Source organism: Rhinolophus sinicus, chromosome 14 (assembly GCF_057876585.1).
Source record: "Rhinolophus sinicus isolate RSI-liver-muscle chromosome 14, RSI-T2T, whole genome shotgun sequence".
Classification (NCBI taxonomy): domain Eukaryota; kingdom Metazoa; phylum Chordata; class Mammalia; order Chiroptera; family Rhinolophidae; genus Rhinolophus; species Rhinolophus sinicus.
In genome coordinates this window covers 158,217,153-158,242,678 of record NC_142514.1, presented here as the reverse complement: position 1 = coordinate 158,242,678, position 25,526 = coordinate 158,217,153, and the positions used below count along the sequence as shown (strand labels likewise).

Genomic DNA, 25,526 nt, shown 5'->3' with positions numbered 1-25,526 from the left:
AAAACAGCATAAAGTGCCTTCTCATTCAAAATACCTAACAGTGGCAAATAAAATCAAAGTGTTGTATTATTTCCCTAGACTTTATTTATAGTTAAGGCACAGAATTCCCGACCTTGTCTAGACATTTCCAAGGGCAATCTTGACTAAACACCTGTGTAAGGTACACGTATATAAAGACAAACTAATGATAATAGAGTCCTGTATTTGTATATTATGTTATAGTTCAAATATAAAGTTGGAGTTAAAAATCCCAGAATATGATGCTAACTATTGTGAAACCGTGGCTCTAAAAGGTATTAGCTGTGTAACCTTGAGTAAATTACCCTTTTCTCTTTTCCTCAGTAACTTTCTCTGTAAAATGGGAATAATAATAGTATATACTTGATAGAGTTGTGAGGACTAAATGAGTAAAATACAGCAGGTCCACGAATCATGTTGTTTTGTTCAATGTCATTTTGTCGCAATATTGATAAGAAAAACTAAATAAATAAAAGATAGATTTCCTGGCCAGGGCCACATCTGTGTGGAGTTTGCATGTTCTTCCTTCCCAAGCTTATGTGGGTTTTCTCCAGGGACTCTGGTTTCTTCTCACATCCCAAAGATGTGCATGCGAAGTGAATTGACATGTCTACATTGTACCAGATTGAGTGAATGTGGGTGTGGGTGTGAGTGTATCCTGCACAGAAAGTGCTTCCTGTCCAGGATGGGTTCCTGCCTCCTGCCCGTAGCTGCCAGGATAAGCTCCAATGCCCATGACCCTGAACTGGACTAAGTGGTTTTCCAAAGAACTATCTTACGTGTCTCTATTAATCTTTCTTAAATGTATTCATAGCTCACATTTATTTCAACGTTTAATATAGGAAGTGTTTTTGGTCTTTATTTACAAGTTTGGGGATGTTTTTGTGACCGGAAATATGCCTTAGATATTTAACTCTTGTTTATATCAGTAATCTATGGTAAAATTGGTTTTATTACATGTCATTTTGCTTAAAGTCAGTTTCCAAGAACCTACTGACAATGTCAAGTGAGGAGTTACTGTAATTAGAACAGAATCTCACATATAAGAAGCATTCGTTATAGGTTAGGTTGTTGTTGCACTTACACATAGCCTAATGGATGTCAAGTTTGACAAAAATGAAGCTGACCTTGAGATAAATAGCTCAATATTTTCAAGATACAAGAGATTTGCATGATAGTGCAACAGAGTCAAGAGACTGTATTGTAAAAGCCAATATCGGTTTCTGTAGTGATAAGCCTGCATAAGTGAGTCCTGGAAGTAATAGTCAAAGGAGGGGCCCATGATTGGAATCCAAATATGCCATCAAGTGATTGGAGCAGTGTCATGGCTTAGAACAGAGCTTTTCCCGTCACCTAAAGCTGTCATCTTTCCTGACACCTGGAGTTGTATTTAATGTCCATGCGTTTATGGGGAGTTCTGTCTTAAGTTAATGTAAAATTACCACTTAGTTCCTCACAAAAAAAGATCTTCTCATTCTAGGTGAGACCAGGACTCTTTCTGGTATATGTTAGTTCTCTCTTTTGAAGGAAATACACAAATTCCATATAAGAAATTGTATTAAAAATTGTGATGATGCCAAAAGCAAATGGAAACTATTCTCTAAATTCTTCAGCAAATTAAGTTTTATATCTAGAGAAGCAACACAGTGAACTGTTTGTTATCTTAAGCCTGAGTATTACCCTAAAATCACTGTCATAGATATTAAAATCATTTTAACATTGGAATACACTAACAAAAGGAAATAGATTAAGAAGATGATAAGAGTTTACTCACATAATATTTCCTCTAAGAGCTAAGTACAATGACACTATATTACTTTAGTTCTCTCTGGTATAAGAGAGAGTACCAGACTACGATATATAGATCCATTAGATGCCTTTGATAATAGGAAGATTTAAGAAAACCAATGAGTCCTCGCCCAGGGGAGTATTAGAATTGAACCTGATTTCATTTTATTTTTATGTTTTTATTACATTTATTGGGGTGACACTGGTTAGTAAAATCATATAGGTTTAAAGTGTACATTTTTATAATACATCATGTATATATTGTGTGTGCACCATCCAGAGTAGAAGAGGGAAAGCAGGGGTCAAGTATATGGTGATGGAAGGAGAACTGATCTCATTTTAGATCCTTGGTGACAATTTTCAAAAAACTCTTTATTTCTGGCCTTCCTTCAGTTGTCACTTGAAGAATGATTCATTATTCTCTACAATTTAAACTTCCTAAGCTCTGAGACTGTGATTTAGATGAGGTATACACTAAGCTACTATGATGAATGAACCATCAAATACAGTAGATTAGTATAATAATGGTTTAGTTTTCCTCTCACATAATTTACAGAAGTGACTAATCCAGGGCTGGTGGGCATCTATCTTTAACACATGGATTATAAGGTTGCTTCAGTCATCGTGATTTCAAAAACAGCAAAAAAGATGAAGGAAAGCAAGGGAGGTTGGAAAATGAAATTTCTAATTGAGTAATCATGCAACCATTTAAAACTTGAGTTTGACATCCATTTGTGTTACCACAAGGAAAAAAAAAATACACCCAACTGGTTGTTACTTGAATGTAGAAGTACAAATTGTAGCTAGAGAGGAGATAATGTGGATAGCAAAAGGCTATTAATCCAATAGCCAATTTTTATTCTTCCCTTCCTTCCCTATAAGCCATATTTGAACAAAATCATTTCTTTTTTAATACCTGTTTTACTTGGCTTTTGTAATACCAGTCATTTTTGGTGTTCATCTGACCTCACTGGCCAACCTATCTCAAATGATTTGCTGGTTTCTCCTCATATCCCCAACTGGTAAATGTTGACATGTCTGTGACTTTACCCTCCAGACTTTTCTTTCTCTTCACTTGATCCTTAGGTGATATTAATCAATCTGATAGATTACATGCTGTCTCCACATCTATAAGCCAAGTGTTTTAAAAAATAAAACACTACCTTGGACTACTCCTCTGAATATGATGTATCCTAGTGCCCATTTGACATCTCTACTTGGATTTCTAACAGGTATAACACAACTGATGTATTTAAAACTGAACTTTCACTTTCTCCCCACTCCAAAACTGAAATTCTCACTGGCTTCCCCATCACAGATCCATGGTATCTCCATCTTTCCAGCAGAAAGAATGATGAACAAAAAAGCTTTAGTTTCATTCTTGGTTTCTCTCTTTTCTCCTCTATTTCCCCTATAATTTATCAGTGAACTCCGCCAGTGCGTCCTTTCATCCTCAATTCAATAGCTTCTTATTAACTCCACTATAACCACCTCAACCCAAGCCACCTTCATTTCACACGCTGGATTACTTTATCTCCTAGTTCTCTTAATGACCACCCATACTCATTTCTCAACACAGCGGCTGAAATGATACTTTTAATGAATTAAGATCACATAATTCCACTGATCAGATCCTCTAGTTCATTCTCCTCTCACCCAAAGTAAAATTCTGTCCCTGCCAATGATGTGTTCCCTTGTTATCTTTCTGAACTCATCTCCTGTTTCCCTTCTGGCATCGACTTCCTGGCTCTTAGTCAAGTGTACCAACTATGATCCAGGGTCAGGTTCTTGGAAATTGTTGTTTCCTCTGCCTGAACTTTGTTTTCCTCCAGAGAAACCTATGGCAGCATTGACTACCTCATTTAGACCTCTGAAGAAACCTCACATTATCAGGGATCAGTGCTAGTTATTTATGGACTCTTAACTCCATATCCCTCCGTTTATGGCCTGTGTTTTGCTATGGGAGTTGATTGATGCAAACTCTATTTCTTCTTTGCCAGCTGGCTCTCTGTCAAGTTCTACAAGAAGCACTGGAGTGAGAAGGCAAGGGTGGGGAAACAAAGGATGACTTTTTCCTCCTTTATGATTTTTTTCCTGCAGTGGCAAGTTCAGGATTGTTTTTTTAGCCTTTCCCATGGTGGTGGGCTGCTCTCCCACTTGCTGGGTGGCCTCCAGAGAGTTTCCAGTGTGGCAGTAGGTGATATACTTTGGCAGCAGGGAGAGCATCTCCTTAGTGGTCTCAATATCAATCTTGTTGGTCCCTTTCCCAACATTTCTAACTTTCCTTCTTGTTCAATTTTCCTTCAGCCATGGAAGTAGCAAGGGCTTCCTGTAGTTACTATTCTTGTTATACTTTTGGAATTTTCTTTTTACCTCTTTTCATAGTTAATGACATTTTTCTTAGTTAATAAATTTTATATTAAATTTCCTTTTTAAAATAACTGATGTGTTTTTTTTTACTTGACTAGCTCTTGCCTGATATATTTGCCCTTATTTATGTTTTTCCATTATTTATCTGCATCTTAGCTGCTATACATTTAGAATTTGAGCTTCTTAATTATGTCCCTAAATTAATATGTAAGCTCCATAAAAGAAGGGTCTGTGTGTCTTTTGATCATGACTTTAACTTCACTATCTGGAACTATATCTGGTACAGCATTCCTTACTTCATTTAGACCTCTGAAAAAATTCCACATTATCAGGTATCTGTGCTCGTTTTTAATTTATTGCCCCTCAATTCCATGTTATCCTTTGTATTTTAGGAAAGTACTAGGATAGCAATGTGGAGAACAAACTGGTGCAGAGTTAAACTATTTGCAAGAATCAAATATGGAATTTGTCTTAATAGGCCAGGGAAAACATCAATCATGGTTTTATGAAATATTGGGGTGACAGGTGGGATTTAGAGAAGTGGACAAGTGAATAATTTAAGATACCAACGTTTTAGCTGTTTGTATATTCTACATCTCTATATCTGTAAATAAGTTCAAGCACTTGATGCTTCTGTATAACATTTACAAGAATGAATGAAAGGAGTCAATTTTGCTAACTAGATATCATCTATATTTTTATGTTTTTATTAATTTCTTGGAATTAAAATGTATTTCAATACATTTCCAAAAATAATATAAAGCATTCTCTATGAAGATATGATTTCTTCCACAAATATTTATTAAATCGAAACTATTTGCCAGGTACTGTGCTAATATCTGGGATACTACAGTAAGAAGAAGAAGGGGAGGGAGTGGAGAATATGAGAATGGAACTTAAGATCTCTCAGAAAAGATAGATGTATAGGCAATAACAAATTTATCCTGAAGAGAAGCTGTGAATGGATGAAGATGGGAGCGGGACTTGGTCCAGAAAGAAGGATATCCACACATAGCACTACCAAGAGTGAACATGTTTTGTTTAAGAAATCAAATAAGTTCAGGTTGGCTGGATCACAGAGAATCAGAAAATATAATAGAAAATGATGAGATATGTGACTTAAGAATGGAACAAAGCCAGATTTCAGAGTGCTGTACAAGCCCTCTACTATCTTATCTCAATGGAAGGCACTATAAGATGTTAAATGGAAATTATTATTATCAAATTGGAAATTTGAAAAATCACTAGGATAGCAGGCCAGGGAACAGATTGGTGCAAAGTTAAACTGTTTGCAGCAATCAAATATGGAAGTCTGTCTTAACAGGCCAGAAAAAAAAAGAAAAAATCATGGCTTTATTAAATAGGGTGGTGACAAGTAGAATTTATAGAGATGAACCAGTTAAAAAATCTATTTAAAATATCAAATTCAAGACATTGCAATTGAATGGAAATGTGGATAAAGAGCAGATGAAATCATTTGGGGCGACCAGTTAGTTCAGTTGGTTAGAGCATGGTGCTCTTAACAACAAGGCTGCCGGTTCGATTCTCACCTGGGTTATTGTGAGCTGTGCCCTCCACAACTAGATTGAAACAGCTACTCGACTTGGAGCTGAAAAACACACTTGGTACTGGAAAAGCACACTTAAGAAAAAAAAGAAAAACAGAACAGTCCTGGATGGGAGAGAGAGATAACAACGAGTGTCCATCGATAGCTGAATATCACAACTAGAAGATATGTAAGTCATAACCAAGTCCACATATTAAGTGCAGAACCGTAAATAAGAAATGGAGCCTGAAGCTAAATAATTAAGGACAATAGAATTCTTTATTCATTAATTTAATTATTCATTATTGATTTGGCATTTCACATATCACTAGTAAGTGGTCATTGTATTAAGGGGTTCAAATACTAGAAGGGGTATAAATACTGTATGACTGTTTGTCATCTTCCTAGTTACTATAGGTTTTCCTAATAAGATATATCACTTGTGACAACTTTAGCTCTTTGTGACTTGATATTTTCTATTTCTCCTTCAAAGCCATGCTTCATCTTTTTTCTTCATGCTCTGATCAACAGAAGGTTGATATTATATCAATAGGTTTCCGTGCCCCTTTGCTTCTTGGTGGATTTAATGAATGGACAAATCGGTAAGATCCCAAAGGATAAGAATGTATAGAATTTTTATTCCCCTGCCTCCCATTTTACAGTGTCCTCCAAGGGCTGTACAAGGCCACAGATGTTGTCAGAACTCTTGCCATCCATTATTTTTATAGTTGCTTTGTAGCCTGTCCCTTCAGACTTGAATTTTTAAAATATAGTGATGACTCTGAAGCTAAAATATATAAATATGGGCTTATCGCTATTCCTGTGTGGTGTAAAATGCAGCTTTTTTTATTATGTGAGCTGATTATACAGCAATGTGATTGCATCAACATTCAAAATTTTGTTGCTGAATAGTTGATGTGGGTACTTATAAAAGTTGAGTGAAGTTGAAATCAGTAATAGAGATATTTGGTTCTAGAATTAAATTGAATTTAGTGGAAGAAAAAGAAACAATTCACAGAAGGGAAAATATGGAAAATAAAATTTCATGTCTTTTGTTTGCTACTGGCCAGCAAACCCTCAGATGGACATCAGTATGCAGGAGATTCATTAAAGAAAATGTACAGAATTAACATTTGCGAAAGAAGAGGAGAGCAAGTAAGGTTTGGCAGAGGGAGAATTGGAGCTGTGATGAGTTCAATGGGACCCTAGGGGGGATGCTGAAGATAGTACGAACTTCGATCAAGAACTTCACTTCAGACTTAGAGGCAATTCCCAATGAGGATGACAACTGAGAGCTGTCATCCAGCAGAAGAACTCCCAGCTGCTGGGATAATATGCTTTCATTCTGGAAGGTGGATCTTGGCAATGTAATCTGCCACCCACCAGAATTCATGTTCTACTTTCAACATGTAGTCTTTAATATTCGTATATTTTATTCTAAGTGCTATTTTGTCTGTGGTTTGAGGTTTTTTTTTGTTTGTTTGTTTTTGTTTTTGTTTGAGTTTTTGAATTGTCTGCTTGTTCTTTTGGAAGTCTAGGTCAAAAGCACACCGTTCTCTTCTCCATTCCATCCTTCATACTGCTTTAATCATATCACCGTCTAACCTGTCCTCAGAGCCTGAAGTATAAAGTTGGAAGGCAGCCTGACACATTAGATGCATCAAGCTATTAAACCTGTCCACTTCCCTCATGACCTATGACTCCCCGGGATATCTTTCATTTTATGCCCAGAGAAGTACCTGTAGATCACCAAATGCATCCTTAGTCTTTTTAATCTCACCTATCTTCATCATTCAGGTTCTTCAGACCGATCACTCTTTCCCCTTTCTATATCTAATTAAATCTTACATGTATTTTAAGATTATGCTCACACATTACATAATCCACTATTCCATTGCTACTCACAATACCCTATACACCTGCCTCCCTATTATTTTATATGCACTTTTAATACTGCTTATATTATACTATGTAATAGTTGTTGGCTTACTTGTTTGATCCCTTCTCCAGACTATGAGATCTTGGTATAAAGAGATTATGTAATATACCTCTTTGTCTCAAACTTATAGCAAAATATCTGGCCCCCAGCAGGTTTGTAGACACACAGCGAATGCATGTTGGAGGAATGTTTCAATATATCCATAATAATAGTGCAAACTTTAAAAGGACAAAGAGGCAGGCTTTCTCTGACTAGCTTTTTTTCACTCAGCAGAAGTGCTCAGTCAATATGTGAATGGTTAAGAATATTGGTGAAAATGATTATGGCTTGAGGAGTTCATAGTCCCTGCCAGCTTTAAAATTCAATAATACAAACTTTTATATATAAGTAGGGTTACAGAGAAAAATCAAGGAAAAACTAGAAAACATTGACTTGCCCCCACCCCGTCTTGTTTTATTTAGTTTGATTCTTGTCTACATAGCAATTCTAAAACTGGCCTATAATTATAATGTCAGTTAGTATGGGACACTGAGAGTACAAGAACTGACAGTGCTTTTTTGCTCTTTATTTATTGTTTTACGTGCAGGTCAGCATACATTCTAACTTCTTGATACTTTCTATAATAATCTTGATAAAACCATAACCACATATATCGATCAATACAAACATAGATCATCCTTTCATTTAAAAAATACATATTTAGAACCTACTTTGTTCTTCACACTGTCACAGATTCTGGAACTATATCAATGAACAAGACATATCCATATTCCTGGAAACTTAGTGGAAGAAGCAGACAATACCCAAATTTATTGATTTGATACCTATTTAGATTTTTGATACCTATTTGATACCTATTTAGATTTTTGTTTCATGAGTGATAATGAAAACTGAAACATGGCAAGGGTATTGAGAAGGCTGGTGATGGAGAGCAATTTTATGGATTGTCTGCAATGTACTAGTGATCTGTGAGGTACTTACTAGTTTTTTAACATCATAAAAAACAAGAGGTAGATTTTAAATTTTTCTAGTAAGATCACTGAGACTTGGGAAATGTTAAGACATTATTTAAACACACAATAATCTAATGGTGAAGGTTGCAATAACAAAATATTCTTAAACCAAACCCACGGACACTTTAAAAGACCCTTCAACTACTCCAATTCAGCTTTCACATGAATTTTCAGCACATTTTACTATTGCCTGTAAGATCAGCTCGGAACCTCCAACAACAGTAATCAACTGATACCAAGAGTGCAGGTGTAAAGGGAGAAAGATGCAAACTTTCTCAGGAGCAACAGATAAAGTCAGACTCTGAACAGTAAGGAAGTTACCTGTAACAAAGTAAAAGGATGTCATGATAAGACTTCAGCAGAAAAAAGAAGAGAAAGATTATAATAAACGAGTAAAACATTCAAACAAAAAACATAGCAGTAGATTTTAAGTTACATTTTTATATATTTTTTCTAGGAAATACAAACAAACATTTTGGACCTGTTCTAGGAAAAACAGATTTATAAACCAGGTTCTTTTTTCCATAATATATAAATATACCGCAAGCTATATAACAGATGCTCAAATGTTGTAGTGGTTTAATGAAAGCCAACAGCAAAGCACTAAACATATCCAAACCTGCCTACAACTGCTTTGCATTTATATAGCACTCAATATTTTTCAAAAAACATATTCATACCACCATGGAAGTAAAATACCCCTGCAAACCTTCGCATTTTGCAGATGAATAATAAAATGTTACACAAAGGAACTAGCATTACTGAATTTTAGATGAAGAAGAGACTTATGGATTTTATCCAGCTCGGTGTTCTTATTTTATCGATGAGACAAGTGGGTCCCTGAGTGGACAGTTGATTTGTTCAAGGTCACAGCACTATTCAATAGTAGAATTTAACCTAAAAGCAGTGCCTTTGTATTGTTAGTCCAGAACTCTCGTATATAGCTACCACTACAGATATATAGAGAGATAAAGATATCGATATAGCTATAGAGTATATATAGATATAGATATCTGTATATCTAGCATATCTATCTCTATATCTATCTATCTATCTATCTATCTATCTATCTATCTATCTATCTATCTATCATCTATCTATCTATCTATCTATATTCCAGGGTGCCATAAAATGTATACACATGACTTGTATTCATCTTTTATTATTGGTATATATTATTACAATGGTAATACAGTTTTTTCCTTTCTTAAAATGTGTACACATTTTTTTGGCACCCTCTGTGTGTGTCTGTGTGTGTGTGTGTGTGTGTACACACACACACACATATATACTTTCCACATCTATTGAACTACAGATGCTCAAAAACCTGGCATATAGGATGCACTTAAAAAATTGTGGAATGAAAAATTTTCAATCTTTTCTTTCTTGTCTCCACACATCTTTCCTAAATCCTTCTGTGTGTTTATACTCTCCACCTATAAGTTTTGTCCTACATAGTTGATTGCAGTGGAGTGAACCCACCCAAACAGAGTCTTTATACTGGCTATTCAGAATTTTAATACACAGGGATGGTATTTTCCTATGTTAGTCATGGCTGAGTAAGAATGAATGGAAAGTTGACTGGAGGAGCTCCATTTGACCCTTGGCAGTTAGAACAAAGGGGTTAAATCTAAGGAAGACTTAAAATGAAGCAGAGAGAATATTTAATTGGGAGCTTCCAGTTCTGGTGAAACTAGCATTGGCTGCTGGATGTTTCCCTTAAATCTGATTCTGGTGTCAGAAAACAGAGACGGAAACTGTTGATGAATCCAGTAAATCATTGGGGACAGAAACAGGTGAGGGAAAGGCAGCTGAGATGGGACCTTTGCTCCTTCAGCTCATGGGGCTACATTAAGAGCAGCCACATGAACTACAGACTTCCTTCACCTAAAAGCATTTGTCCATAAGGACTCTTGAAAAATTATACTACTTGGCAGATGATTCTTTGTGTAATAAAATTTTTACCCCAAAACACAATAACTAGATCCTCTATAGGAAATGATATTGTGACGTACTTTCAAGTCATAATACACTTATTTGTTTACTTAACCCAGCAGTTCCTAATCACAGAGCATCATATGGAGCACATCTGAATTACGGCATGTTTGGATTAATCCAAACTTATTCTCCTTGTGCATATACAAAAGCTATAAAGAGGAATACATAGTATTAACATGAAAAATAAATAAAAATATAAAAAAAGTATAAACTCTCTACTCTCTTTCCCATAACAAAAAAACTTCAAAAAAATTGAAGTAGATACTATTCCCAATGTGCAGCCAAAAGTGCCTGCTACTGAATGAGTAGGTTCAACGTAAGTTATACTAAGGTTACAAGAGAGATGACACCACCAAGAAGAAATAAGTGTAGCAGTAGACCAAATTCAACAAGATGAAAGATGAGCTTTGAACATAAGCGGTTGGGTGGAATTTGGATTAACTGACAATTAGGATAAGGACGTTCTCGGCTGAGATGTTCATTTTATATATAAATAGATATCTAAGCATATGCACAAAGCAGTTGACATTTTTGGTGACAAATGGAACACTCCAACTGCAGTGGGCAGTTTATTTTCAGAAAGAGTGGGATGTTGGAAGGCATGTGTATTTGTGTGTGTGTGCGTGTGTGTGTGTGTGTGTGTGTGCATGTGTGTATAAAATGTAAAAACAGTGTAAAATTTATATAAAAAGATAGGCTTCAAACAAAAATCCTGAAATGTAAATCTGCCAGTATGTGCTAAAGTTCCTTCCAAGAGCTCCTATGCCTGTCTTTCTGGGTGGAGGCTCCTCTGTAACTCCTGTGATGGGCACGATATTTCCAAATTTTAACATATGGGAGGGGCTGGTGCCTCCCACTCCAGGATACCTTGATTATTTGGCTTCTCTGACAGGAGCCCCTTCATAAGAAAAAAAGACAAATTGCCTCTGAATTCTCCTCGAGGAAACTCATTGCCCTTTTTTAGCTCATTTGAGGGAACAGATGAGCCATCGTCCTGACCCCTGTCACATTATTTGTGAAGTAGAAACTCATTGTCCTTTTCTAGCTCATTTAGGTGTACAGATGAGCCATAGTCCTGACCCGTCACATTATTTGTGAAGTAGAAGTATGCATGGAAAGCAACAAGACTTAAACCTTCACACAAAATACCACTTACCATTTGCAAGTAAATGTAGAGCTCTCATTAAGCACGATTTCAGAGGTGAAAGTGCAGGAAAAGCCTATGGCTAGAATGCAAGTATGAGCAATTCTGTGCCTACACACACTATGAGAGGCCATCTGTCCCCTTTGGGAAATAGATTATGATTGTAAAGACTCCAGGTTGCAATGATCATATTTATTACAGCTTCGTTTGCAATAATTTTATTTGGCTTGCAGAAGCAGAGTTATGGGCATGGATGCCCCACCATCAGTAAAAACCGAATCAAGACAAAATTGACCTCATCAGTTCCTGTCACTACGAAGATTATTATATCCCAAATCTCTCTTTGCTCAGATTCCTTGTCTTGGGCAGGCCAATCATGATGCCTGTTTTGCTTATGGTCTTTGTCTAAAATTAACCGCATAGCCATCTCCCTTGAGAGAGCGGTATAAGCAGGTATCTCGCTGGTTTAACTCTTATATCAACCACAGCAGCTCGGACCAGTGGTGGGCATTGAAAGACGGACAGTCAATCGCTTATGAAATTGGGCTACAGGCTACAATTTGTTTCCCAACATCCATTATGTTTCTATCTTCTTAGTACACAAACTCCAATTTTTAATTGGGAGCATGGTTACCCATCTAAACAACTACATTTCTTTTGCAGCTTATTGGTGTGACAAAGTTTTGGCCAATGAGATAAATGAACAAGAGATGCACAGAATGTCTTCTGTTTATGAAGGTTCCCCTTTCCTTCTCCCTCCTGATACGTGGAATGCAAACATGATGGCAGCAGTGCCACAGCCTTGGAATTACCCCAGAAATAGAAGATACGTTAAGCAGGGTACTGCTTCCTTGGCACAGCTTCCAGGCTGTTTTACTTCCAATTTTCTTTAACAAGAAGGAAATAAATTACTTTGTTTAAGTCCCTATTTTTGGAGACTTTATTATTCTCAGTCAAAACTGATTCTAACTGATATCACTGGCTGATGGCCTGTGAAACACGTGCAACAGCAGCTTAAAAAAGGACAAAATTGGCCTGTTGTTTTCCCTCCTTTAACATTCAGGATGTAGTTTTGGAGAGAGGATCACTGGTGTGCAGTGGAACTGCAGCAAAAGCTGCACCAAAACACGCTGTCACAGAGTGCCTGCGTAATGATAGTGAAGAGTCCTAATTAAATACCAACAAAGTCCTGATGCAGCCGGGACCATAAGACACCCCAACCTGTAGTAGCCCAGCCTTGGATCAAGATCAGCTAGCCTTTATGAAGCCTGCCAGTAGAACAATTCCTGGAGTCCTATTTAGATTCCAAACTCCTTTCCTACCCATGCATATTGTTGTAATAAATCCCTAATCATAGGAGCAAATCTAAGAATAGAAAGAGCTGTGCACATTTGTTTCTTCTCATGGTCTTCTTAGGGTGCTCATGGATGCATGTGTTTTCTCTCTCCCTACCACTGAATTATTTGCCAAGGCCTAAAACTCTAACTTGGTAGTATCTCCGGAATAGATATTTTCCTGTCCAATCCTGTTAAACCTTCAGGCAGGTATTCATTTCCTGCTGTCTAAATAATGCTAAATAAATTTTAAAGACTTTCCATAAAGTTATATACAAAAGCTTTAGTCTGACATTCAGCATGCTTGACTTTGCACCAGTCACCTTGGTCACCTGCTTCAGACTTATTGTACCCAATGCCTCGTTTTGTAACCTCTCCTATATTTATATCTTTCCTCATATTTATCCCACTTCCAAGAGCATCTTATTTTCTCTTATGAACCCTCTCTTTATAGCCAAATTCTCACTCATTCTACAAGTCCTCCCTCAAATATCTATTCTATGGTGACTTCCTGCTTTGTCTCTCCCAATCTTTCTGTCAGATGTGATCTCACTCACATTTGAAATGTGATAGGTTCTTATTTGTAACACTTGGAGAAATAGTTTGTCATCCCAATAAACTATACGTTTATTTTCTTTTGTGGGACAGGGCCTGGATCTTGCTCTTTTCTGGGCCACACCAGTATTGTTTGCAAACTTAATATATGTTCAATTGAATTGTATGTGTTCTTGCTGTCTTTATTAAAAGTCTTTCCTTGGAACAATGTGGTGAAATCTATGCTGTTAAGATCCCAATCAAAAGGACTAATTTTATTACAACATCTTGCATAGCCAAGCAAAATACAAGGTTTGTAAAGAATGCATCTTTTAAAGCTCAGCATGCATGAATGAAAATTATAGATATTTGAGGTAGGACTTTGTAGGATGAGTGTGAATCTGGCCATAGTGAGAAGGTTCATAAGAGAAAATTAGATGCTCTTGAAAGTGGGATAAACATGAGGAAAATTATAGATACAGGAGAGGCTACAGAACGAGGCACTGGGTATAATAAGTCTAGAGCAGCTGATCAAGGTGACTGATCAAAGTCAAGTTATGTTGAATGTCAGACTAGCGCTTTTGTATATAATTTTATGGGAAGTCTTGAGAATTTCTTTGGCATTATTTCTTTTTGTTTTGTTTGAAAACAGGTGGGATATATAAACTCAGTTATTTAAATTTCGTGGTGGCTAAAATGTTATAGAGAAATTCAATTCCTCATCCTTCATTAATGCCTAAGATAAACTAGACAAATATGTATAATTTGTAGATCCTCTTTTATTTCTACAAAAAAAAAAATAATAATAATAAGGAATTCCTGAAGGATAGTGTGAATTAAGGAGAAACACTAGAAAACTTGAACCATCAATTAACTCCTGCTAAAACTCTACTTGTTGAGTATGAAAATGATCTAAGCCTGAGGGAGAACATAATAATTTTGTGGCACTCACAGAGAGACAATATAACAATTTGACTAACAAAATAGGTTTTGTAGTTGGATCTGAATTCGGATCCTGACTCCGTTGCTTCCTGTATATGTGACTGTGGACAAGTGGATTAATCTCTTTAAAACACTTCGATTCTGCATATGTGAAATGGTCAGTACTCCTATTTTCATGGATATTTGTGAGAATTAGGAGAGACAGTAAATATAGAGAACTAATTTCACTATTCTGAGCACATAGTTGCTGCTCCAAAAATATTGTTATTTGATTAGTTTGTATGTAACTTTTGTCTTATGAACTTGATTAAAGCAAAGAAGATCCATGTTATCATAATTGCAATTAAAATTACAAATGCCCCTCATCTTTATTTTTAGATAAAGACATCTTTCTAGCCCTTTTCCAAACATACCACCAGTCTTAATATATGCTAAAATAATTTCCAGAAGCAGACCAAATCACAGTAACCAATACATTAGAGATCCAATGAGGTTTTGTTGCTTATTTATGATTCCATAAACAATAAAAACAGAGAATTTTCTAAGTAGGCTTCGAAAGTACCTCTGCTCATCGAATTTTCCTATTGAAGGAAACATCTTAGGTTCACATTAAATAAGATCCTAGATTTTACTTAGGACTTCTAAGATCTTGTCATTGATAATTTCACCAAATGTTATGTCAGAATAAGAGCAATTCACCACCATTTCATGAATCATTTTGCTTATGGGAAAATCGATCCTTTCTTGTAACTTTCAGCAAACATCTTTAACATCTCTTCCACAAATGAAACAAATAATGATAAACTCCAAATGTCCAAAGGTCCTCAAAACATACTTATTATAGGTATTTACATTATGAGTCAGAGGCCTTCCTATATAAATATTTCAAAGCTTTAAAGTAGCTATAATGTTACTGCACTTATAATAAGTGGACAATTCGATATGTATTGTCAAACTGAATGAACATCAATATTCCACTGCTTTCAGATAATGGATGCTTTTTTAATGTATAGTTATTTGCTAGTAGTCACTCCCAGATGTAGACGAGATTTTATAACTATTATGCATTTTAGGAAGAGTCTTGCGGGTTGAAGTTGTGGGAAACAGAAACTAAAATATTCTCCTACTAGATCTCCACCTGTAATGCTGCTACTTTTCTGTTTTCAACACTATGAGAGAACCAGGAAAAAAAGAAGTGAAATTGAGAGAAACTATGAAATATACTTCTACAGACTTAAAAAAAAAAAAAAAAAAAAAAAGTGCATCCATTGTGTATAGCTATTGAATTACTTATTACTATTTCATGACAAATAGAAGAAACCAAATTTAGTTACAGTGGTAAAAGAATGGAACGAGGGACATGAAAAATTAGGCAGAAATGGTACCTGCTGTAGGAAGGATTTAGAACAAGGATCTAAACACACATGCGACCTAGGCAGTTCTCTCTCTCTCTGATTTTCCTGTTCATTGACTTCATTTTCTTTCTTTCATTTATTTTCTCTTCATTGCACATGGAAAAATACTGCTACCCTCAGTTCTAAAGTTTTATTTTATTACATGAGGAGATGGAAACAATCTTGTTATCTTTCTCAATCCTTCTATGTGAATCTTTGCACTCATCCCTTCCCCACACACCTCTGCCTTTCATTTAAATCTCTCAGGCACTGGACTTCAGATGGTTCAGATTGAGTCAGATGTCTACTCGTGGCCTGAAGAACAGTGTCTGGTAGCAAAGATGTGACTACAGAGGACCACTTTTGCTGACAGTTGCCAAGTGGCAAGGGTAGAGGGTCAAACCAATAGTATCTCCATCACAACCATGAACTCAGAGATTATGATACAACTGTCAAGCCATAAAACAATATATTCGTTCTCAAAGATCTAAGACCTATGGGGTAAATTTTACATATATATATATATATATATATATATATATATATATATATATATATGGTTTAAAACATCATTGAAAGATCCTGGAAAAACAGACAAGACATATATTTTCCTATTCTTCCCACCAAGGATAACTAAAACCCCTGGACAGTATATATAAAAACAGACAAGAAAACTATAAAAATTGGGGACAAGAAGGCAGGCTGGCTAAGGATATTGTAATCTAAGGAACAAAAGGTTGGTGTGTTCACTGAATTTTCTTTTTGCCTCAAGTATCCTACACTTGGAGCTGAAGAAGCTGGCAACCTAGAAATGCCAACCCTCAAAACAGAACAAAGCCCAGTAAAACCATGCTCTCTCTAGCTTAAACTAAGAAAGAGACAGGCTAGCAAGAGAGAACATATTTGAACAATAACTGGTCTTACTCTGTCAAATACCACAGTAAAAATAGTGACCAACTGCAGCCACATCAGCAGAGGCTGAGTGGGTAGCCCATTGGGAGGGACCCAAAGACAAAAGCCAGTATGGTGGCAGAGAAGCCTCAATAGGAAGCCAGGACACTTATCTCCACCAGGAGGTATAGAATGCCCCCCCCCCCCTTAAATGTAAATGGACTCAAATATGAAAGATAATCTAAAAACTTTGGGGAAAAACTAGGAGAAAATCTTCAAGATCTAGGGATAGGCAAAGAGTTCTCAGGCTTGACGCCAATGGTATGATACATGAAAGGAAAAAAAAAATTTTAGTTGGATTTTATACAAATTTTAATAAACAACTATTTGTCCACAAAATTTCCTGCTGAGAGGATGAAAAGAAAAGTTAGACTGTAAGAAAATATTTGCAAAACATATACACCACAAAGGACTGGTATCTAGAGTGCTGAAAGGACTCTTAAAACTCAGCAATTAAAAAAAATCAGTCAGAAAATGGACAAAAGACAGGAACAGACATTTCACCCCGAATGATGTGCAAATAGGAAATAAGTACATTTAAAAAAATGTTTAACATTATCAGCCATTAAGAAAGTGCAAATAAAAAACAATGAGGTATCACTACACACCCTATCAAAATTTTAAAAATATTTTAAAAAATTGACAAAAACCTAATGTTAGTACTATGTAGAGAAATTGGATCACATACTCATTGCTGGGAAGAATGTAATATAGAACTGCCACTTTTGAAAACAGTTTGGCAATTTGCTATTAAAAAAAACAACAACAACAAACAACTAAAAATATAGCTCACATATGACCCAGTATTTGCACTAGTGCACCCCTGGACATTTATCCCAGATAAACAAGATAAATAAAGATGTATGCTTTCAGAAAACCCAAGCACAGTTGTTAAAGAAACTTTATTCTTAATAACCCAAAACTGGCAACAATCAAGATGTTATTCAATAGGTGAGTATTTAAACAAATTGTGTTAGGTCTACACCATGGAATACTATTTAGCAAAAGAAAAAGAAACAAACCATCCATATGCACAACAACTTGGAAACTTGGATTAATCTCCAAAAAACTAAATCTATTTTGAATGGAAAAAAAAAAAAAAAAGAAATCCCTAAAGGTTGCATAGTATATTATTCCATTTATGTATCATTCCTGAAATGACAAAATTATAGAGCTAGAAAACAGATTAGTGGTTGCTGGGGATAAAGTAGTAGGTAGAGATAGGAGGAAAGTTTTAATACGTGTGGTTATCAAAGGGCAAGATGAGAGATTTTTGTAATGATAGAAGTGTTCTGAGTCTTGACGGCATCAATATTTTGGTCTTAATTTTATGCTACAGTTTTTCAGACTGTTACCTTTGGGAAAGACTAGATAAATGGTACCTAGGATCTCTCTGTATTATTTTAATGGCATCTACAATTATTTAATTAAAAAAATTAAAAATAAATATTATTAAAAGTATGAACCACATAAGAACTAAGAAAATCATCAAATAAATGCAAAAGAAATTCAAAGAATTAATGTGTGACCTATTGCACAAACTTTCTGTTTTTGAGGACCCATAAAAAGTTGGAACCTTCACTAAGTCTTGAAGGATGAGTCAGTTTTTTGTTTGTTTGTTTGTTTGTTTGTTTGTTTGTTTTTAAAGAAACAGAATACATTCAATACAGGTAGAGTGACACAACTGGTAAAAACATGGAAACAGGGATGCACATAGCATGTGGGATGGGGCAGTAGATTAGTGAGTAACAATATATGACTAATAGAATATATCATAAAGTCAAATCATTCAAAATAGAGTAGACAGCTTATTTTTCTGTCAGGATTCACCAAGTCAGGCCATAAAATTCTAATGCCGTATATCACTTTCTTTCCAAAGTCTCATTGCTTATCAAATGAGTCCTTCAACAGATCATTCACCTTCCATAAAATTCTCAAAATCTCGGATCTCTGACAGTCTCACTTAAAAATCCTTTATCATGACATAGGGTCTTGATCATTTTACCTTAAGAATGGCATAGACCTTGGAAGTATTAGTTTCTGGGGGTATAACTGGAGCTTCCTTCTGGTGAAAAAAAATCTTGCTTTCTCACCTACCCCCAGGACTGCCCAGTACTGCTAATTATGTCACCTCTAAAGCCTCATTGCTGTGGCAGTTAGGTTCTTTTTATGCCAACGCAGGTTTATTTTTATTTATTTATTTTTTTTTAGCATAATAGGTAAGTGATAGTTCTTCAAAGATGCATATGTAAGATTTTAAAAAGTAAGATATTAAGACTCTAACATGTGACTAGACATTTAAAATAGATGAAGTGCTTTGACTAGATTTGAAAGCCTGATAACGCACTCAGGTTCAGGGGACAGATTTTTCTGAGTCTAGCAGAAGTAGCATCATGGGCTTCCTCTAAGATATACTTATTTATAGTCATTTTTATTTCTCACCAAATAGCTTTAGTCATGATAACCACTTACTTATGCAACATCAATAATTTACACAATGATATTAGACTCTGTTGTTAATCTCAGTTATAACCAAATAGCATCAAGTTATATAACATTACAATGTCTTTTTTAATTTATTGTTTCCAGTCAGTGGCTGAGTTATTGTTAGTTTTTAAAAAGTGACGTGGCAAAAGTATTTTTTTTTCCATCTATTATGATAATTCCTTATGTCCAAATATTAAATGTAATTTCTCAGTGTGTTATGATTTATATGTTTCATTTCACCTCCAAGCAATGGTTTTACCAGGAAGAATTAGTCATCGCATTTGACAGGTGAGTAAAGGATAGGAACACTGAGACAGTGAGTTTCTGAGGTCTCACAGTTAATGTCAGACTTAGGATGAAAACTACAATCTTATGAAGAGGACGGAGGAGTGAAATAGTATTTAATACCTACCCTTGGCCAGGCATTGGAACAAAATTTTATCTCATTTTATCAAGGCAAAAGCCCAGTGAGCTAGTGTTGTCATGTAAACTATAAATAAAGAATTTGAGGATTAGAAGGACGAATTAACTTACCAGAAGTCACCTTTTTAACATGAGAGCTGGAATTAACATTTATATTTGCTGAAGGCCAGTTTCCACACATTGCTCTCACCCCTAACTGAAAACATGTATTAAACATTTGATATGTTGAAAGCATTGTTTTAAGTGATTTTTAATGGCTATTGCTCTGTTTTCTGTAAAGAATCTTTGTTTTCCCTAAGATAACAAGGATTCACCTCTCCATTCCAACCAGAACACTTCCCAGACTTTTTTTATAAGAGGAGGTGGGAAATAAAAGCCTTTTTCCTCGCTGAGTATGTAGTTATAAGGAAATGAGCCTGGAATTAGGCAGCTGGATCTCTTATTTCATGGATAATTTTGTCTCATAGAACAAAGACAACATTCAAAGAAAACAGCTGTAAAGGCAGCATTTTGTTTGTTTTGTTTTAGAAGCCGGTTTCCAAAGATCCTTACAGCTCTAGAGAGATTACTGCTATCTCGGCAGTAATTTTAATGTTACAAATTATAATGCTTCCCATTTTTTGGTTTTGTTTTGTTTTATCAACTTGTAGTTTGTTTTTTCTTTCACTTGAAGATAGCTTTACCAGGCCGGCCTGGTGGCTCCCGTGAGCTGCTGTGGGCTGCTGTGTGCTGCCACGGGCTACCATGTGCTGCCATGAGCAGCCGGCGGCCAGCGTGAGTGGCCGGCAGCCATCATGAGCAGTGGGTGAGAGCTGCCATGAGCTGCTATGAGCGGCCAATGGATGACCTGTGACCGAATGCCTCCGCTGCGGGGAGTGCAAGGCTCATAATACCAGCATGGGCCAGGGAGCTGTGTCCTACACAACTAGACTGAGAAACAACGGCTAGAACTGGAGTGGGTGGGTGGGACGTGGAAGAAGAGGAAAAAATAAAAAGATGTCTTTACCGATAGACGATACCTTTATACACACTGTTTCATTCCAGAATTAAGCCAAACATAAGAGTTCATTCATTCAATCAATATTATTGAAGGCTTTTGCAAAAGACATTGTTCTAGGTACTAAAGATACAGCAGTAAAAAAAAAAAAAATTAGGCCGTGTACCCTGCCCTTGCTCTTATTGAAAGGTGAAGAAGCTGAGGCACAGAGAATTTCAGTGTGTTAAAGTCCCAGCACAAGTTAAGTGGAAAAGAAACCGAAACCAGGTTGGTCTGAGGTTCAGAGTTCAAGTTCTTATTGTTTGAAAATGATCCCAATGACAGCCTGTTCCGCCCTTCCATTTGGTCCCTAGAGCAACTCACCTTTAATTTAAGTATAAAATTTGATTCAAGTTTGCTTAAGATCTGAGCATTACATGGCTTGGGGAAATGTATGGAGTCATAAAACTCTTTTCAGTTGAACGTTTTCTTCTTTTCTTAGTCAACTCAGACTTTGCTAAGTTTAAGATGGATAGAATTAAGAGGGAGCTGATCCTTAGAAAAGTCACTCTGAGGACATTTTTTCCGTATTCGACTTTACATCTTATAGGAATTCATTATCTGACAGAATAATATATGTTTAAGACATCATGTGTCAGACACTTTACCTTGAATTTAGTAAACTTATGAAACAGTATATGGTTAATAACCTTGCTGAGAAAGGAGATGCAGCTGTCCTCAGATTTGCAGTCAAACTTCTAAATATTTCATGTATTTATTTAATAGAAAGCAAAATTTCTGTGAATTGGATTTCATGAAATTCAAGTAAATACTGAGCAACTGGAACTCAGGGTGATGTGAAACAAAATAGATCAGGAGGCATTAGTCATAGGTTTTTCATGAGTTTGTAACTCTTTCTAGCGATTTTTTTGTGTCTCAATTCACAGCTCTCTTTCTCAATTATCTTTTAGTTTATTTTCTTTAAAGAGAAAATCTTATGGACCAAGCTAAAGTCAGGTGTCCTTTCTTTATCTAATGAACAAAGGCCAAGAGAGACAAGCTCACAAAACATAAACATGACTGTAACACAAACCCATAAGTTGTATTTTGTCTGAAATTCCCACAGGTGTCTTCTAAAATCTCTTTGATTGATGTGTCTCAGTGTCAATTTTATCTGGCAGAATTGTTTCTTCTCTGAAATATGTGGATCCAACCTAAAATAACTTCCATACTGAGCCATGTTATTATAAAAGTATCAAGCATGGCAGAGGTAGTAGTGACCACAGGAACCCACGGTATAAAAAAGATTTATTTTTTGGTCAAATTCATGCGAGTTTAAGTAAACCATTCATCTTAATTTGTCCTAACGGTTTAAAATTATGCATTGTCAACTCTTGCCTTTGTTCTTTCACATACTGTCATCTTAGATTCACAAGAACCATTTCAAGTAGATAAAATTGCTATTCCTCCTCTTCCAAGGTTTTTTTTTTTTTAAACAACATGTGAGGAAACAGACTCAAAAAAGTTAAATAACAGCAGTTTGTGCACCTGAAAAATAGTTCAGATATATGAAAGCAATCGTCAACAAGCCACACAAATAAATTAAAGCTGAAATATTTGTTCAGAAGCAAATCTAATTGATCAAAATGTGACTTGAGCCTGAGAAGTCTGATCTCTGGCATACATTTATTTAACAAAGGTGCTAAACATTTTAGCATCTTAAGACTTCTCCATATGAATTCTCATTTTTATCTGAGAGCACTTACTACCTTGTTTATATTCCTTTCCCCATGGGATAAAGTGTAAAATCCACATCATGCTATTCAAAGCCCTATAAAATTTTAACCTTGGCCGCTTTTCTGTGTCATTCCCCCATTGCACCACTGCACCCAACATTTCAGCCATTTAAATACTTTTTGTTGCCTGAATGTTTCTTGGGTTCTCATGTCACCATGCTCCCCCCCCTTATTTATCTTCCTAAGACTCTTCCTCTCCATCTTTTCATTGTCTTTTCCTTTGCACATCTTTTCACACTACCCTCCTTCCCACTACCACCTCACAGTTTCAGCTGAAGAACTTCTTTTCATCATTCAAGGCCCAGCTCAAAGTCCATCTCTGCAAAGCACTCTCTATTAATTCTCCCTCTCCTCTAATTTATGTAAAAAATATGCATTCTTCTCATTATTATCACCTAAAGCAATTCATGCACATATTTAATACATGCATGTGTCACCAATCGTTTTTTCAATGTTTATAATTTTAGCTCTGTGAAGGTAGAACTAGATTTCCATCTTTTTTTTTCTCCAGTGAAATTAATGCTTTGTGAACATTAAGAATATATTAAATATTGATGAGTTAAAATGATTTTGCTAAATGGTGACAAAAGTAGTTAACATTTTATTGTCAGAAATATACTAGAAAGATAGATAGCTAAAATTCATAGACTTATATAAAGCAAAATATATTAACAGCTTTTACCAGAATTACTCTTAGGAAGAAACAAGGCTTGATAAAAAACATAAGTTGAAATCTTTTGTAAATACAAAATGGGATAACAACTTCTTGATTATCAGCCACCTTTAGAAAGTGTGAAGCCAGCAAAAGAGTTAGATGCATCACCAAAGACAGAAGAATTGATAGGAGAGAAAAAAATGTGTGGATCTTGGACAAAATGGACAGATGGAATTGGTCAGTGAAAATTACTACCAAAGGGATAGCCAAAGCTTACTATGGATCTGTCTACCTGGTACTCCAATTGAGGTTTAGTGCATGTCTGCACTATAAATCTCTCCTCAGAGTGAAGTAGAGTGATTATCCTGTAACACCTCTTAAACAAAATTCCTAAAAATTCGAGATAATGTATAGTAAACATACATATTTATAAGTTTACTGTGTGTTTTCAAGAAAGCAAGAGAAATCCCCAGGGGCTAAAATCAAAGAAGAGGATAAAGCACAGAACAATAGTGCACTGGGTGGCCAAAACCCATATGGAAATCTTAGTGACCAAATGGCTTCAGTTTTAATGTCTAATAGAGACAAAAAGTCATGATTTTGGACTTACGTATAGGAGATTTTGAAGTGACATCGCCTTCATGTAGCTTCATCGCTGAAGGTCTCAATGAAAAGGGCAAACTAACCAAACACAACTCTAAAGAGGGAGAAAAAGACAAATTGAGCCTTGAAGTTGAGTAAGAAAAAAATATTTCCCTTTCCAAATATTAAACAATACTTTCCCTGATTAGTCATCAGTAGTTAATTTATATCTCAAGCAATTCTATAAAAATGTTGCCATGGTTTAAAAATATGGGCACAAATTATGGACTATGTCTTCCTTCAGAACGTGGAGTTAATTGCCCCCTCTAACATGGGGCTGGACTTAATGAATCATTCATAACAAACAGAATATGGCAGAAGTGCAACATGTGACTTTTGAGACTATTGTAGCTTCTTCATTTTTCTCTCTCTTTTGAGTTATTCATTGCAGGGGAATCTCCTGTCATGTTGTGTGAATACATCAAACAAACTTATGGAGATGTACATACAAACAAGTTGAAATACCCTGCCAACAACAAGCTAGAATTTGAGGCCTTCTGCTAACAGCCATATCAGTAAGCAATCTTGGAATTGGGTCCTTCAGCCCCACTCAAGTCTTCAGATAACTGAATTCTGGCTGATACTTTGACTGTAACCTCATGAGAAATTCTGAGCCAGAACTACCAAGTTAAGCGACTCCAGAATTCCTGAAACACAACAAAGACCAGGTGTCTCAAAAGTTATAAATGTTACAATAATTTATAATAAATATATATTTTTTTGTTTTAAGTTTCTAAGATTGAAGGTAATTTGTTGCAGAGAAAAAGAGACAAAATGCAATCTTATATAAAAAAAAAGAATAATAAAAATCTGAGACCAGGTTGACAGTACCCCTTTGGGTTCTGGTAGAAGCCAGTCCAACATTTGTGTGGAAAGACAAATGCTCAGGACAGAACATACACTTACAGGATTAATAGTTAAAGCCACAATGAACATGAACTCACAAACTAAAATTTAAAAAGAAAATATATGAGAAAGAAAAAAATAATCAACCTGCAATAATAACAAACAGTAGGATATAGGAGATTTAAATAACAGTTGTTTGCAAAGTTGAACTGGATACACACATACACACACACACACACACACACACACACACCAAATTTAAAGTGTATATTCTTCTCAAGCACGCAAGGAATATTTTTAACAATGTACAGAATATTAGATCAAAAGCAAATTTCAATCAACTTCAAAGAGTTTGTATTCTTTAGGTCATGTTTTTATACCATGATTTAATTATATTAAGATTCAATATTAATATCATACCTAAAATACTCATATACTTGTCAAATTATAAACATTCTCCTAAATACCTCATGATTCAAAAAAAGGATTTACAATAAATATTAACATATATTAAAATATTTAACACTGCAGATAATTAAAATACTCTATTTTATACTGTGTGGTGTGCCTAAAATGGTAAGTATAGTTAAATGTATAAATATGAATATTTATATTTGAAACAAAGAAAAACTGAAAATTGACAAATTAAACAAATAAGTAAAAAGTAAACAAAAAATGTAGAAGAAATGAAATAATACTCAAATTTTATTAAAAAATAATACTAATTTTT

At 35.4% G+C, this 25,526-nt stretch overlaps 1 protein-coding gene across 2 annotated transcripts in view; it reads right to left on the bottom strand.

The window, feature by feature from the left end:
• Positions 1 to 25,526, bottom strand: part of LUZP2 (leucine zipper protein 2) — a 463,398-nt gene that overhangs the window by 428,671 nt on the left and 9,201 nt on the right. For both annotated transcript variants that reach the window (XM_074336147.2, XM_074336145.2), the window contains one exon: positions 23,919 to 24,005. In XM_074336147.2, the coding sequence (XP_074192248.2) occupies positions 23,919 to 23,951 (33 nt within the window). In that variant the 5' untranslated portion in view covers positions 23,952 to 24,005. Of the gene's footprint in view, positions 1 to 23,918; positions 24,006 to 25,526 lie in introns of those variants that run through there.